This window comes from Aphanomyces invadans, assembly GCF_000520115.1.
Source record: "Aphanomyces invadans strain NJM9701 unplaced genomic scaffold supercont1.13, whole genome shotgun sequence".
Classification (NCBI taxonomy): domain Eukaryota; phylum Oomycota; class Saprolegniomycetes; order Saprolegniales; family Verrucalvaceae; genus Aphanomyces; species Aphanomyces invadans.
In genome coordinates, this window is record NW_008580158.1 from 627,942 (window position 1) to 641,458 (window position 13,517).

Consider the following 13,517-nt stretch of genomic DNA (forward strand, 5'->3'; position numbering starts at 1 on the left):
CCAACCCATTTTGACAACGTCCCAGTGCATCCATGTGAACGTACCATACACAGTCAATGGAAACGAGGGAGAGACGTCGGCACCGTTATTCGGTGTGAACACGACGTCAGTCGGTCGAAGAGGGGCTAACAGCGGAACGACGCATTCGACCTGCGTCGGTGAAATGAACTTGGCATGAGTCGTTGCGCCACTTGAAAAGACGCACGCCATGTCGATCGCGTTGGGAAGGTTTTGGCCAGTCCAAACCAGCACGGAGTGCTCCGTCACGGCAAGCGGCGACACCCCCGACACGGTCCATGTATCTAGCAACAAGTGACAGTGTGCTTCGTTTCAAGGAGCGACGAACCATCGTAACTATATCGGATGATGTTGGACCAAATGCTAAAGCCGTCGGTGACGACAACAAACGTGTCTTTCGACGATTGCATGGCCGACGCTGTGCAACTTGCATTGGTGAAACTGGTTGCCACGAGCGGCACTAACTCGCTCGCTCCAAATTGACAATACAGGTCGCCTCTGTCCAACTCCGAGCCAAATAAGCGGATGACAGTGCGTCCTGCCGCTCGTCCATGCGTTGGAGAGATGGACGTGAGCTGTACAACTACGACAAGCTCAGTGATCGAGTGTATTTGGCTGTTCCATGCGTTCATGATACGAGCGAGCCAGGTTACCTCTTCTTCCATCTCCCTCAACCTTGGACAGCTGCAACTGAATGAACGACAGCTCTGACACGTCGAACGTCGCGGACGAACTGCATTCGACCGAGATGAGTTCGTTCCCGTAAAATGCATTGAGTCGGGAATAAGCCATCGACTGGAGCGTCTGCTGGACGTCAATTGCAAGGCCATGAAACATCAGCACCCGAGATTGAGCCGTGCGACTGCCGATGGTAAACATGGCATTTGACGGCGACGAAAGACTCAAACGGCCAAGTGGCGAATGCACTTGCAGTCGCACAAACACTTGACCACCTATCGGAGCAAACTGCAAGGTATACCCTCGCAGGACGATGGTCGGGTTGACAGTGTCGACAGTGGACGGGTCATTTCGATCAAGAACTTGGATTGGAATCGACGCGGACGTCGTGAGTTGGCTCTTGTCGTCCATCGCGACCACTTCCAACGACTCGACATGCTGCAACGAGTTGAAGTCCGCGTCGGGGATGTACTCGATCGTCGCCAGTGCCTCGTTGACGTCTGTCACGTTGCCATAGAACGCCATGCGCGCATCCCCTGCGCCGGACCCAATTGTAAACACAACGGTGGCGCGCGGGATCGATCGAAGATTCAACAGCCCTCCAGACACCTGCAGCGACACGGACACCACTTGCGGGATCATGCCAACGTCAGTTGCGGACATAAAGTCCCCCTGAATTTTCAGACCTTGAACGACGACAGAGCCGCCCTCAGCCACAGATGATTGAGTGAGTGGGACGACGAGGGTGGGAGGCACGGGATCATGGGTTATGGTAACTCCAATCACGGTGGATCCAGCAAAGACTGGTTCGATTTCGTATTGCTTGGCGTCGTTTACACGCAAGGTGATGGTGTCCGAGCCGTACCACATGGACGGAGGGATATACTTGAGCGTGGCCAACGCTGCATTGATGTCCGACAGGCGGCCTTGCATGATGGACGGCGACATAAACGACACCCCTTCACTTGGTCTGCGCACGTCAAGGATTCCTTTGGCAGCAACGAACGACACAACGACAGCGTAGTTGATTTCGACGACACTGTCGGGGCTGGCGTCTTGAATAAATACCGGTGGAGTAATCGGGATCGGATGATTCTCGACGCCCGTCAACGCGGTCGATCTCGCGACGATCTCGGGATTGTCTATCCACGAATCAATCTGGACCGTCAGTTCCACGATCTGATCGTTCTTGCTAATGTGGTTCAGAATCGTCATGACGTCTTGGGCATCCAACCCTTGTTGGTACTGCCACTGAAGTCGGATGACGTGGGTTCCAGACTGCAAGTGGAGGACCATCGATCCTTCCGCCGTTTGAGCTCCTCGTGACGCTCCGCTGACTGTGCTGCCAGTGGCACGGTACGGCTGGTTGTCCACGAGCAACCGTGCGGCAACGTCTCCCACGTCCAGTTGGTTGAAACTCAAGAACGTTGGATGTCGCAGGAACTGAACCGGGAGAAAGTAGTGCACAAGAACATTCGATGCAGAGGCCAAGTGAAAGCGATGGGGCGAGCCCACATTAAACCAAAGCGATGACGGCACGCCCGAATAGATCGTCGGGTCCCTCGACACTTGAACGATGTCATTGACGGTCTCGCCCATCACAGCAAGCAGGCGGCCCATCATGAAACCATCGTTGAACGAAGGGATGGACCGCCATTTCCGCCCGGTCGGCGACGTCAGCCGCCACATCACCGTCACGACATGTTTCCCCGATGCTAAAGGCAGTGTGATGTCTCCCATGAGGAGGCCAGGCTGGCTGAACTTAGCTTGCGTCAACAGCATAGCACTCGACTCGCGGAACCGGGCGCCGTCTACTTCGACGATGGTGTCGATTTCGTCCAATGCATATCCAGCTACGAGTGAAGATCGATGAGAGATCCAAATTAGAATGGGGACAAACCTCCTTCGACGGGCAACGCGTCAGGCTTTGCTGGAATATGGTACAACACGCGCACATCCATTGCGGTCTCCAACGTGAACGATACGGTCATGACTGGTTCCCACGTCAGCGGCTTGGTCACAGCGATCGTTGTCAGCGGCTGTGAATACCATATTCCGGAATGCTGCGCGGCCACAACCAGCGAGCACCCCCCTGAAAACCCTGTGCCAACGTCTGGGTTGATGGACCATTTCGCCACGTAAGTGCCGAGTTTTTTCCACTGTAGGCGTATTGAATGGTTCCCAGAGGCAAGTGGTGTGGCCCAGTACCCGCTGATAAGAGACGATTCTGTTTGAAAATACCCTGTGAACGCACCAGACTGCCGCGCTGGAAAAGCATCGACAACGACACGAAACGCAAGAAGATCGTCGCTTCCTCTAGCCCTCGTGTCATCGATGATGGCCAACCCACCTGTCGACGGCAGGGAAGGAATCTCTGGAAATACCGTCACGGAGTATGACACGAGTACAGTTGTGGGGCGCGGAAGGAATGTGTACACTTGAGCGTCGGGAATGTCTTGCCATTTGTCGTTGGTTGTGATGGTCACGTAGTGCAGAGGACTCGCGCTCCACAACGAATGGAACGTCACATCGACTGCCGCATGGACGGCAGCAAGTAGGACGAGAAGCAACATGACTCTTTTCATCAGTTCAGGCAAGATATGGAGCTTCATGGGCTCCCCCTGTCACTTCCGCCAGTCTCTTCCACGCGATGATGAACTTCCGACCGCAAAATCTTCGAGATTCCAATGACCTTTCAAAGTTGGGAATTCTCGAGTGTCATTGGTCAAATATGGAGGTCACTGGCCAATCGGCGAAAGGGATCAGTGATTTTGCTATATCGATAATTAAGAATTGCAAATTATTCGCAAATAGCAAAATATATCTCCTTTATGCGAAGCACACTACAGAGTCGATCGGAGGCGGCGGTGCTGTTGCTTGAGTAGCTCTCTCCGCTCTTTGTCGTAATACTCTTGGCGCGACTTGATGTCCGAGTTTTGAGGTAGGTCGTGGATGGACACGGTCAAGTTGTACCTGGATTCGCCGGGGCCGTAGCCAAACACTCCAATGTATAGCGCCATGTGCTTGGCGTGTCGAGGAAAGTCGGGAAGGTATGTCGGCAGCGCAACGTGATCGTTCCCGGGGTTTTGTGCAATCCATGACGATTTGCCCCGCTGGGGCAGTGGGTTGTCTGCGGACAGGTACATGTTGGCGTCGCCCGTGATCGACGTCAGGTTGATGTGGACAACGTGTTGGTGCTCGTGTCGCGCAATGCAAACTTGATAAAACATGTACTCGTCTTCTAAGACTGTGTTGTTGAATGCCATGTGGGGCAAGAGTCGGGAGCCACCGCCAACGACCGTCTGGGAGATCGATTGCTCCTCCAGAGCAATGGACGAGTCAGCCATCAAGACAAACTCGTCGAAACCTGTGCACCAGTTGGCCGCTTCCGTGTCCTCCTCCATCGCAGGTGTCGCGACGGCAGGAGTAAGGCTCCATGAAGTGCTTGTCAGAAGGCATACCACGGCGGAGGCGAACTGCACGGACCGTCGCGGCCGCACCCGCCACCTTCGCCCCATCGAAGACGCAGAAAACCGCTGTTGCACAATTTGAGCATTTTTCTGATTTATTCCGAGGAGTCAGTCACTCCATGAAAGGTCGTGAAGTCGAGGCGTCTTCGCTGGCAGTCGCGCTCAACACGAGTCGACGGCACCACGATGACTACATCCAACTGGACTACGCCCGATTTCGAGGCCCCCACGACGCCGACATGTCGGCCTCGCTCGTGTTTATACGTCCGGTGGCTGGTTCGTCTCCGTGGATCGAGGCATGGAAAGTTGCAAGTTCGTTTCGACGTTTCAAGTTTGATTCGTCCACCGCGAGGAACGCGACTCGGTCCAGACAACACGGTGCGCAGGTATGCTCCACGGGATATCGTGGCAAAACTGTGCAGGCTTTCGCTCGAAGGAACTTCGCGACGTGAGTTGGTGGAACGGGATGAGATGTGAAGGGGACCAAAAGTACCGCACGAGATCCCAACGACAAGGGAGCAGCGCGCCGTTGCGGGGATGCTGGACGTCGGCATTTCTGTTCAGAAATAAGGTTGCCCACCGTCGACATGGAACGTTTGAGGGCGATTGATACTGTTCGAGGATCATAGCAAAACTGATTCAAGTGCTGCGCGCGTTGAATGCGACGTCGAGCTTTGAAGTGCATGGAACGCGCTGAACGCAAAGGACAACCGTGCGAGGTGGCTCGTGGCAATTAAATATGGCAATGTCTACCCTTTGCTGAAGTTACGACAGAAAGTACTGGAGCAGCTCAATGTCGTGCGCCTCGAGCATCGTGTCGTCCGGGACACTCCACGAAAACGTACTTGCGGCGAATACCTGGTCGTCCGGGCTGTTGGGACTTCGGCACCATGGTTGGTGGTGGTGCGTGGCAGGTGTCTGGATCATCACGTGCGGTTCTCTCGCCTCGACTCGTCGGGGGTCTCGTCGACCAGCGTGCTTCGATATGGGCTTAGATTCTGCGGGTTGCGTCGGAGTCGCAACGAGTTGACAATTCGGCATCGGAGGGCGACGGGCGAAATGTTAAAATGGCGATGCGCGCGCGCGCGGGATGTGGTGCTCGCCTCGTCAACCTCGCCAGACCGTCGTGTAGTCGTAATAATATTCTCGTGTAACTGTGCCACCCCCGTTGAACACGCGGCCGTTCTTGATTTTTCAAGCGACGTTCGCGTTTATTATTATTCCGAAACCGAGATAAAACGATCCGACAGTTGTCCCACGTGCGATGGGGACCGACGCCCCTTCAATCCAACGATCGAGATGGCCCGCGACATTGAGATTGAAGGCACGCTGGCGAGCATGCGCGCCGAACTTGCAAAGGTTTTGGCCCGGTGCGATCGACTCTTGCGTCGCCGAACGTTGGTGGGACAACCACATGTGGCAACCTAAATATAGGTCGACAAACGCAGGCCGTTCGAAATTGAACCGCGTGGGGAGCCCCCCATCTTGCCTACACAGAATGGGAATCTGCTCGACGACCGCCGCCCAAAAAAAGAGGGACGTGCCACCTCCTTCGCGCTCGATCGCATCCTGCGAATGCGAGAAGCCATGACAAAGTATCGAACGGCAAAAAACCAGTGCGTCGCGGGCATCTTTCCCACTCGATCCCCTCGCGGGATCTCTGGTTGTTGAAACGCTTCGCCGAACAGCGAGTTTTTTCTGCCACGTGTCCATGGACCACACAACTGCAATGTGCCTATGCATGTGCACTTTGCCGTACCAATGTGTGTTCCTTCGCCAACGAAACAATCGATGGAACGTTTGCCGGGGAGGTGGAGCGTCCCCAGCACCAAACGGTGACCATTCCATGGGCACCAGGTTGGCTCGCCATATCGTTGGTGTCGCGATAAACGCATGTCGACACCAGCGGCCTCCGCGCCAGACGAAGCGTTGCTCGACGTCCTCTACAGAGGCCAACACACTGTCGCCACACCCGCCGTCACGTGGATATCGCAAGTTGGTCGTTGAGACCCTCGATCCTATTTTTGCCCGACCGTGATCACGTTGTCGAATATCGAATATCACACGGCGGTGTACCCACCGTCCACTTCTCACTGAAACACTCGAGACCGGTTCGACAAAGTGCACCCAAGAGCCGCCGCCGCCCCAGGCGAGACGAAAGGAGGCCGGAGGTTGAAGTAGCCGATGTCACCGACAGATCCAAGGACTCCGCGAACTGAGATGAAGTAGCTGTCCCGTTCCTGCGCTATGCGGCATGTCCACCGCATCCAGCCCGATGGTGGGACGAAATATATGGGACACTGCGTCTTTGGCTGTTGGCAGTGGAAGCTCGGGGGAGAGCGACCATGCGTAAAGCATGGGTGTCGCTGTAAGTTTGCCCCGCGCCTGCACACGCCCAGAGGGGGTGGTTCGATTGTCGGTCATCGCCGCCTCTTTTCTCGTTGCCGGTAGGCATTCTTCTTCCAGAGATATGAAGCGCATCCATGCGTGTTCTGGGCGGACGAGTGACGGGGCGGCCCATGAGATAAGGTGCGAATCCAACCAGATGACGCGGTCGAAGCAACTCGAAAAGTTCGTCCCAAGTGGCGACGTTTCGAATTCCAACGGTTCTTCGACGAAAGATGGAGAATACGGACCAGATCGCTTCAACCGCTTGTTGCCTTGTTCGGGGGGTTTGTCGGCCTTGCCGTCGTGGGACGCATTCGACATTTTCACCCGACCATGAACCAAGTGACAATCCTGCCTCCACCCGACGTCACGTTCTCGGTCACGTCCAACGACGGCAAGCGCATGCTCATTGATATCGCCCCGTGCACCACGGACGTAGGCGCCGACCAACTCCCGGCCAAGAAACACAAAGCCCTGGAAACGCCCGTCGAACCGGAATTGGAGGAATGGGATAGTCCGCGAGATGTGACCGAGATTGACTTCTATTGCCCGCTACCTCATGGAGAAGGCGACGTGTCCGCTGTGACCTTTGACGACGACGCTTGGCTCCTTGAGTATTTCCTCTCGTAGACCTCTCTTGCTTTTGTCGACCTCGCTCGCATCCTTGTACTACTAGTAGAGAAAATAGCCTATTTATCGAATACGTTTGCATTTCACGTCGACCGCAGCAATCGCCATGGGGTCATGCTGCACGGCCAAGACGGCGCCAGTACCACGTAGATGGTGAAACGAACGATGGCAATATTCGACCTCCACTTGGCATGGCTATCGCATTCTTGACCATGCGACCTAGTGAATGTCGGAATTGAGGTTTAATTGGTAGAGCTTAAAAAGGGTGGGTGGTTCGCGTCGCTGGCTCATCTCTCAACAAGCACACGGTCATCTACAATTGAATAGCTCTCGGAAGTGCTGCTCTGAGCAACGAAGCACAAGCTGTGGCGCAAATCGCTGCACCATGCCGTCGAGCGCCATCATGTCACGATGGACCAAAAACCCGACACTTGGGCAGACGAATCCGGATATGAATCAAGTCATCCGGATACGGTCCGAAGGACCGCACTGCAAACGATGGCGACAACTGCGGTCAAGTTTGCTGTCGCCGCGATCTGCGTGACTGGATTGGTGTTCCTGCGGAAGCGGAAGCTCCAGCGTCTGCATGCTCGTATCATATACCACCGGGACAAGGACCTTGGCTCACGATTTGGCATGGATGTCGGTGGAACGTTGGGAAAATTGGTGTACTTTGAACGCGAAGGCGACGCGGATGCAACGAATCCCGACGCCCCAGACTTGGGTGACGTGCATTCGTACTTGGTGGACACGGAGTATTACGGCAAGAGCGTTGAGCGTGACAGTCGAATGATGTTGAATGTACCGGGGGGTGGCCGCATTCATTTTCTGCGGTTCGAGACGAACAAGGTCGAGTACGTCGTGGAGTTTGTCTTGCACCGGTGTTTCCACAGGGACATTCGAACGATGGCGTGCACTGGAGGCGGTGCGTTCAAGTTCAGCAAGCTCTTCGAGGACCACCTGGGCATTTCGCTGCAAAAGTGCGACGAACTGGACTGCCTCATCCGAGGCATGGTGTTCGTCATGCGCCACGTCGCTGACGAGTGCTACACGTTCAAGGTTTGATCTCACGCGATGGTTATGGTGGTAACTACGTGTTGTTGCAGAATGTGTCGTTGCATAGTCAAGGGATTGGGGAGGCCACGAAGCAAATCATGTCGACACCACAAAGCGTACGAGCGCGCCGACTATTGTCCCTCAAGCTCATGGTGGATGTTGCAGGAACTGTACCCATTCTTACTCGTCAATATTGGCTCTGGCGTGAGCATTCTCAAGGTCACCAGTGAGACGGAATACCATCGCGTGTCCGGCACGAGTTTGGGGGGTGGCACCTTCCTTGGGTTGTGCAAGCTCTTATCCAAGTACAAGAGCTTCGACGAGGCGCTCGAAGGCAGCATGCAGGGCAACTCCCAGAGCGTTGATATGACCGTATGTCGTGTTGGTTGGTCGAGCATATTCTTTCACAAAAAGTGTATGGCAGGTCGGAGATATCTACGGCGGCAACTACACTCAATTCAATCTACCCGCAACCACCCTCGCCAGTAGTTTCGGCAAAATGGTATGTGGACGACTCTGCTGTGGTTTCATAAAGTCCAAAATGCTGCAATAAGGGAACCAAACATGAACCCAAGAGCGGCCTGCGAGACGAAGACGTGGCTCGGTCACTGCTTATCATGATCACGACTAACATTGGCCAGGTATGCCTGGAAATAACATGAAAGTAGACGTCACGCATGCCTAGGTAGCGTACTTGAGCGCATTGCGGTCGCAAACCCAGCGTATCTACTTTTGCGGGAACTTCCTCCGTCAAAACGAGGTCGATCGGCTCCAAGTCAGGTCGTTTTGAACCGTGACAACGTTTTTATAGATTGCTTCCCGGCAACTCGCGTACGCAATCGACTACTGGTCCAAGTCCAAGATGCAAGCGCAATTCTTCCATCACGAAGGATTCTTTGGTGCCCTTGGCGCGCTGTTGACTCACCACAAGGAGCTGCACATCCAGCTTTAACGACCGATCGTCATTTGCGTCTCGAGCATGTCGACAGCATCCTGCAATAGATATAGTAGGTGCAGGAAAAAACGATTTCCTGCGATAAGCAGAAATAGCAAATAGTGTGACAACGATTTTTCACGAAATCTTAAGATTTGTAGGATACAAAACTAAGCGAGATATAAATTGGGCTATATTTAGATGGAGCTGTACCCTGGGCGAGGAAAACGAAGTTCGAAGGAATCCAGGGAACCAATCAATTCGAGGCATCCAATCATGAGCATTCCCCAAAACTGGACATGGCGCAAGGCTCCACAACGCTCAAGAAGAAGAACGTGAAGAACGCGGCGGCAAAGCCGAACAAGGCCAAGGTCGAGTACCGACACAAGCTCAACTCGGCCAAGAAGTTCACTAAGGTGGGCAATGCCACCACGGAAGTGCGTCGTGGATGCAACGGGTTCAAGCGACGTGGTGATGCCTCAGTGACTGGATTCATCAACCGCAACATTGAAGAGCTCATGGCGGCGCGAGTCCTACAAACTGGGTCGTCGCTTGCGCTAAAGGACATCCGCAGTGTCGCAAAGGAACGCCTCAAGGAAGTCAACAAGAATGCACGAACCAAGAAGCGCAGCCGCGTTGAGGAGAAGTTGGCCGAGGTCGAAAAGGCCATCAAGGAAGCAGAAATGGGGCCCAATTAGATCGTCTACCTTTTCCAAGTGCGACGTCTTATAATTTAGTCCAAAAGCTATCGATTATCGTCCATGCGTTGCACTGGCGCACATTCCGGACCCCACGACCAACGCATCAATCCTCAAGGTTCTACCTGCCCTCGACGTGTAGTGTTCCCGGACATGGTGCTTCCCGCCATCCTTTGCTCAGTGTTAAATAGTGCAAGAGGTTGTATCGACTGGAATGGTTTAGGAACCAAGAGGTATGCCCCCTACTACGAGGTTGCGGGGTTTTCTGCCTCGCATTACCTGTTTATCCAGACCACGGTGCAAGACCAGTCGATACCGAACGATTTTGCAACACAAAATCTCTCCATCGCTCCTGTAATGACCTCGCTGTCGCAGGTCTTGGGTTTACTTGGCGTCGTGTATGGCCATCACTATTCTTCATTCTTACATGTGTTTCCAATAAACGACACGGCGGCGACGTTTGCTGCGGCCAAGTACGAAGTTCATCGTGGTCCCTTGCAACCTTAACACGGTCGGGGTTTTGGAGTTTGTCGACGACATCCGGACAACCGGTGGCGTTGGATGGGGTCATCCGGATATCACCATCCTGTTTGCTTTGAAGAAAAACGAGAAGATCGAAAGAGTTCTCCGATCGAACAGCATCATGGGAGAAGCGCGCATTGAGCTCGTGAACATCGCGGACGGTCATGTAGTCCAGCACCCCTTGCTTCTTCTGGAAGGGAAGTTCATCTGCGATTGGGATCTTCCGGACAATGTACTCGCAGAAGTACACGTCAACGATACGGCAACTTCGTGGCCGGTGAGTCATTCGGGTGCGTTCAAGGTCTTGGTTCCCCTTCCCACGTATGGCCGCCATGAGATTTGCTTGAACATTGCTGAGACATACGAGATCGTGTCCGTGGAATACGCACCATCGACCCGACAAAATCGCGTTCATGTGTACTACCAGAAAGGCCAAGGATCCACTGGTTCGTTTCACGCCCCTCCTGGAGTCGACAACAGCGAAGCGGTGGCAGTCAAAAAGATCAAATTCAACGCAGCGCTGCTTCAAACTGCGATGGCCGCGCTACTCGGTGCACCATATACGGAAACGTTTTCCCTCGAAGTTGACGACGATGGTCAACCCATTGTCCACGTGCTCGAATCATCATTCACAGACGACGTGGCGAAGTCGATATCTGAGCATGAACTCATCGGTCGCGTCGAAGAAGACTTGCGTGCGCAAGGATTCATGGACGACGATCTTGGCAAGCACGTGGTGTTGTTGGGATCATCCACTTTCGACACGGCAACCAAGACGCCAAGGGGGCATACAGCGTTGGGCAATAGCGCTGTGGGTGTATTTGGCTCATGCGGATTGCACACGTGGGCTTCCCATGTGGGAAACGTCATGCAGAGTTTCTTGGACACAACTCGCATCGACCCAGCGAGTCTGTGGGACGACAGTGCCGGCCGAGGAACGTACGCGGCGAATTACTCGACTGGTCTCGGCGCCGTCTTACACGAGCTTGGCCATGCCTTTGGTCTGAGCCACACGACACATGGAATCATGGCCCGCGGGTTCGATGACCTGAATCGTCTCTTTTGCGTTGTCCAGCCTCGACCTGATCCGACATCGTCAGTGCCAGCGTTTTCGAATGCCTTTCCAGACGGCAAGTTGTTTTTGAACTACGCTCGGGTGGAGGATGTTGTGACGGCCGAAGGTGCACACTGGCACCGTGCCAGTGCGTTGAAGCTGCGCTTGTCGCCGTGGTTGTCAAGCCAAACAACCAGCGGTCTTTGTGGTACACAAACAGTTCCCGCTGTTGCCTGGGGCAAGACTATCGTTGGGCCCGTGGGATGTGGCGCGGGGCCGCAAATCCCGTTTGGTACTGACTCGAAAGACGTCGCGGCGTTCTTAATCACGTCGGGAGCATCGACCGGTGTGACGGCAATTGAGATCCTGACGAATGCGTCGCTGAATGACTTGCTCTTTTGTGGCCTGGCCGCTAGCGGAAGCCAAGACCTGTTCATTCTCATGGATGGCGAATACATTGTCCAAGTCGACGTGCGGGCCAAGGCTTGGGTCGACGCCATTCGGTTTCACACGAATTTTCGTGTGTCGCGGTTCTTTGGTGGCAAGGGAGGCAACCTGCATGTCCTCAAAGCGCCGCCGAATCACATTCTGTATTCGTTTTTCGGTACAACTGGACAGAACGTCGTTGGAGCCTTGGGAGCGTATGCTACCCTCGCGCCACGCGGATTGCTCATGAATCAGAACCATCTTACCCCTCCGGCAGCCCCAGTCACGACAACCCCACTTCCTTCGCCACCTTTGACGTCCATTTTCGACCAAATCGGAAGCTTCTTCGGAGCTTCCGAGTCGACGCCGCCACGACCTACCTCTGCTACGTCTGGAGCCTACGCGACCATTGGCACTGGCGCCGAAGGCGAACAAGATGCGTTCACGACCAAGAACATCACATCAATTGGAGCGATCTTGCTCGTGTGCGCCGACGAAGCCATCATCAGCTTCCGCGTCTTGTCGAGAAAAGAGTACAGCGAAGTGTTTGGTGAGGGGTACTATGCGGCCCCGAATGAGCTCGCGTTCGTCCTGGCCGCGCACGAAGTTATCATTCAAGTGGATGTTCGGTCGAGCGGATGGATCCATGGTCTCCGCTTTCACACAAACGTGCGGATGAGTCCCTGGTACGGCGGCACCGACGGCGAAGAGCATTCGTTTGTGTGCGCGCCCGAGTCCCACATTACAGCGTTTTACGGTTCCCACGGGCCGCAGTATCTTGGGACGCTTGGGACGTATTTCGGACCGTTGCCACACCACCTGCCTCGTCCTCAACCGCTGCCGAACTTGGCGCCGCTTCCTTGTTTACATGGTGGTGCTGGGGTCGACATTGTTCGAATTCGTGCGTCGGCGTCGGGGTTGGAGTTCACCTCGTCCGCCTTGGCTGTCGACGAACCGTGCACTCACGTGTTTCCGCTGCAAAAGGGAGAAGTCCTCGTCCAAGTGGAGGTCGTTCGCGCCAACGGCCAAATCATCGGAGCGGCTTTTCACACTCAAACTCGATCGAGCAAGTGGTATGGCCAAGTCGATGGGTTGTACGAAATCGTGGTGGCGCCCCCCTCTCTCGCCTTCGCCAGTATTTGTACATCACGCGGGGAAGTTCAGCACACATTTGAGTCTGAGGATGTCTGCCGCGTTGAAGACGTCTCCGACGACGACGGTACGTCGGAAGCCGACTTGGGTCAAGAGAAGGCGTTGCATGCAGTGTCCGACGTCGGTATCGCTTATGTCGTGTTGCATCAATTCAATAACGGCGATCCGTTGGCTGACCACGTCGTGGAGTTTGCGGAACCTTCAGCGCTTCCCCAGTCGTGGCGCATCTCAGCCACGTATTTGAAAGCCAAGGTGCATCCTCGTCCATTGACCGACTATGCCGTCGAAGTAGTCGACGCCACGGGAACGTCGACTCTATCGCCTGTGCTGGCGCCTTGTTTGCCGTGATATCTTGCATGCCTAGCCAGGCTCATGTGCATGTTGAACAAACGCTTTCAATATAGTAGATAATTTCCGTCACTGCGTGCATTTTGTGCGTCGTCGAAGCGCCGTTTCCTTACCCGAATGGCGCCACTCCCTGGACCTCAGAT

At 54.6% G+C, this 13,517-nt stretch overlaps 8 protein-coding genes across 14 annotated transcripts; 4 read left to right on the forward strand and 4 right to left on the reverse strand.

Moving 5' to 3' along the window:
• Positions 1 to 612: 612 nt before the first annotated feature.
• Positions 613 to 3,365, reverse strand: H310_07160 (hypothetical protein; the record flags this gene model as incomplete). The annotated part of the gene is made up of 2 exons (XM_008872493.1): positions 2,597 to 3,365; positions 613 to 2,549 (listed from the first exon to the last, which is right to left on the reverse strand). The coding sequence occupies exons 1-2, from the start codon at positions 3,306 to 3,308 to the stop codon at positions 613 to 615; spliced, it is 2,649 nt and encodes an 882-aa protein (XP_008870715.1). The 5' UTR covers positions 3,309 to 3,365.
• A 135-nt stretch (positions 3,366 to 3,500) lies between these two features.
• H310_07161 (hypothetical protein) lies at positions 3,501 to 5,305 on the forward strand. Of its 5 annotated transcripts, none has more exons than XM_008872498.1 (3): positions 3,501 to 4,552; positions 4,589 to 4,737; positions 4,796 to 5,305. In XM_008872498.1, the coding sequence occupies exons 1-2, from the start codon at positions 4,133 to 4,135 to the stop codon at positions 4,616 to 4,618; spliced, it is 450 nt and encodes a 149-aa protein (XP_008870720.1). In that variant the 5' UTR covers positions 3,501 to 4,132; the 3' UTR covers positions 4,619 to 4,737; positions 4,796 to 5,305. The 5 variants fall into 5 exon arrangements, with proteins under 5 accessions (XP_008870720.1, XP_008870717.1, XP_008870718.1 ...); XM_008872495.1 differs by having other exon boundaries at positions 4,603 to 4,737; XM_008872496.1 differs by having other exon boundaries at positions 3,501 to 4,737.
• On the reverse strand, positions 3,540 to 4,100 carry H310_07162 (hypothetical protein; the record flags this gene model as incomplete). Its single annotated transcript, XM_008872499.1, has 1 exon — positions 3,540 to 4,100. The coding sequence occupies one exon, from the start codon at positions 4,098 to 4,100 to the stop codon at positions 3,540 to 3,542; it is 561 nt and encodes a 186-aa protein (XP_008870721.1).
• On the reverse strand, positions 4,932 to 5,207 carry H310_07163 (hypothetical protein; the record flags this gene model as incomplete). The annotated part of the gene is made up of 1 exon (XM_008872500.1): positions 4,932 to 5,207. The coding sequence occupies one exon, from the start codon at positions 5,205 to 5,207 to the stop codon at positions 4,932 to 4,934; it is 276 nt and encodes a 91-aa protein (XP_008870722.1).
• Positions 5,306 to 6,851: 1,546 nt separating the features above from the next.
• Positions 6,852 to 7,330, reverse strand: H310_07164 (hypothetical protein). Its single transcript, XM_008872501.1, has one exon. The coding sequence runs from the start codon at positions 7,264 to 7,266 to the stop codon at positions 6,961 to 6,963; it is 306 nt and encodes a 101-aa protein (XP_008870723.1). The 5' UTR covers positions 7,267 to 7,330; the 3' UTR covers positions 6,852 to 6,960.
• Positions 7,331 to 7,682: 352 nt separating this feature from the next.
• Positions 7,683 to 9,316, forward strand: H310_07165 (pantothenate kinase; the record flags this gene model as incomplete). Of its 3 annotated transcripts, XM_008872502.1 has the most annotated exons (7): positions 7,683 to 8,243; positions 8,291 to 8,356; positions 8,406 to 8,612; positions 8,665 to 8,742; positions 8,795 to 8,881; positions 8,926 to 9,000; positions 9,052 to 9,316. In XM_008872502.1, 7 exons carry the CDS (start codon positions 7,683 to 7,685, stop codon positions 9,190 to 9,192), a joined length of 1,215 nt encoding a protein of 404 aa, XP_008870724.1. In that variant the 3' UTR covers positions 9,193 to 9,316. The 3 variants fall into 3 exon arrangements, with proteins under 3 accessions (XP_008870724.1, XP_008870725.1, XP_008870726.1); XM_008872503.1 differs by having other exon boundaries at positions 8,926 to 9,316; XM_008872504.1 differs by lacking the exons at positions 8,926 to 9,000; positions 9,052 to 9,316 and having other exon boundaries at positions 8,795 to 8,918.
• A 151-nt stretch (positions 9,317 to 9,467) lies between these two features.
• On the forward strand, positions 9,468 to 9,951 carry H310_07166 (hypothetical protein). The gene has a single exon (XM_008872505.1). The coding sequence runs from the start codon at positions 9,474 to 9,476 to the stop codon at positions 9,870 to 9,872; it is 399 nt and encodes a 132-aa protein (XP_008870727.1). The 5' UTR covers positions 9,468 to 9,473; the 3' UTR covers positions 9,873 to 9,951.
• Positions 9,952 to 10,451: 500 nt separating this feature from the next.
• On the forward strand, positions 10,452 to 13,455 carry H310_07167 (hypothetical protein). The gene has a single exon (XM_008872506.1). The coding sequence runs from the start codon at positions 10,516 to 10,518 to the stop codon at positions 13,372 to 13,374; it is 2,859 nt and encodes a 952-aa protein (XP_008870728.1). The 5' UTR covers positions 10,452 to 10,515; the 3' UTR covers positions 13,375 to 13,455.
• Positions 13,456 to 13,517: the final 62 nt, after the last annotated feature.

What these genes read in the sequence shown, in the direction of transcription:
- H310_07161 (XM_008872494.1), top strand. Translation starts at nt 4,133, where the DNA reads ATGAAGTGCTTGTCAGAAGGCATACCACGGCGGAGGCGAACTGCACGG. An exon ending in CCAGACAACACGGTGCGCAG is followed by an intron (nt 4,553 to 4,602) that starts GTATGCTCCACG and finishes TTTCGCTCGAAG; the next exon opens with GAACTTCGCGACGTGAGTTG.
- H310_07167 (XM_008872506.1), top strand. Translation starts at nt 10,516, where the DNA reads ATGGGAGAAGCGCGCATTGAGCTCGTGAACATCGCGGACGGTCATGTA.
- H310_07164 (XM_008872501.1), bottom strand. Translation starts at nt 7,266, where the DNA reads ATGCAAACGTATTCGATAAATAGGCTATTTTCTCTACTAGTAGTACAA.
- H310_07166 (XM_008872505.1), top strand. Translation starts at nt 9,474, where the DNA reads ATGGCGCAAGGCTCCACAACGCTCAAGAAGAAGAACGTGAAGAACGCG.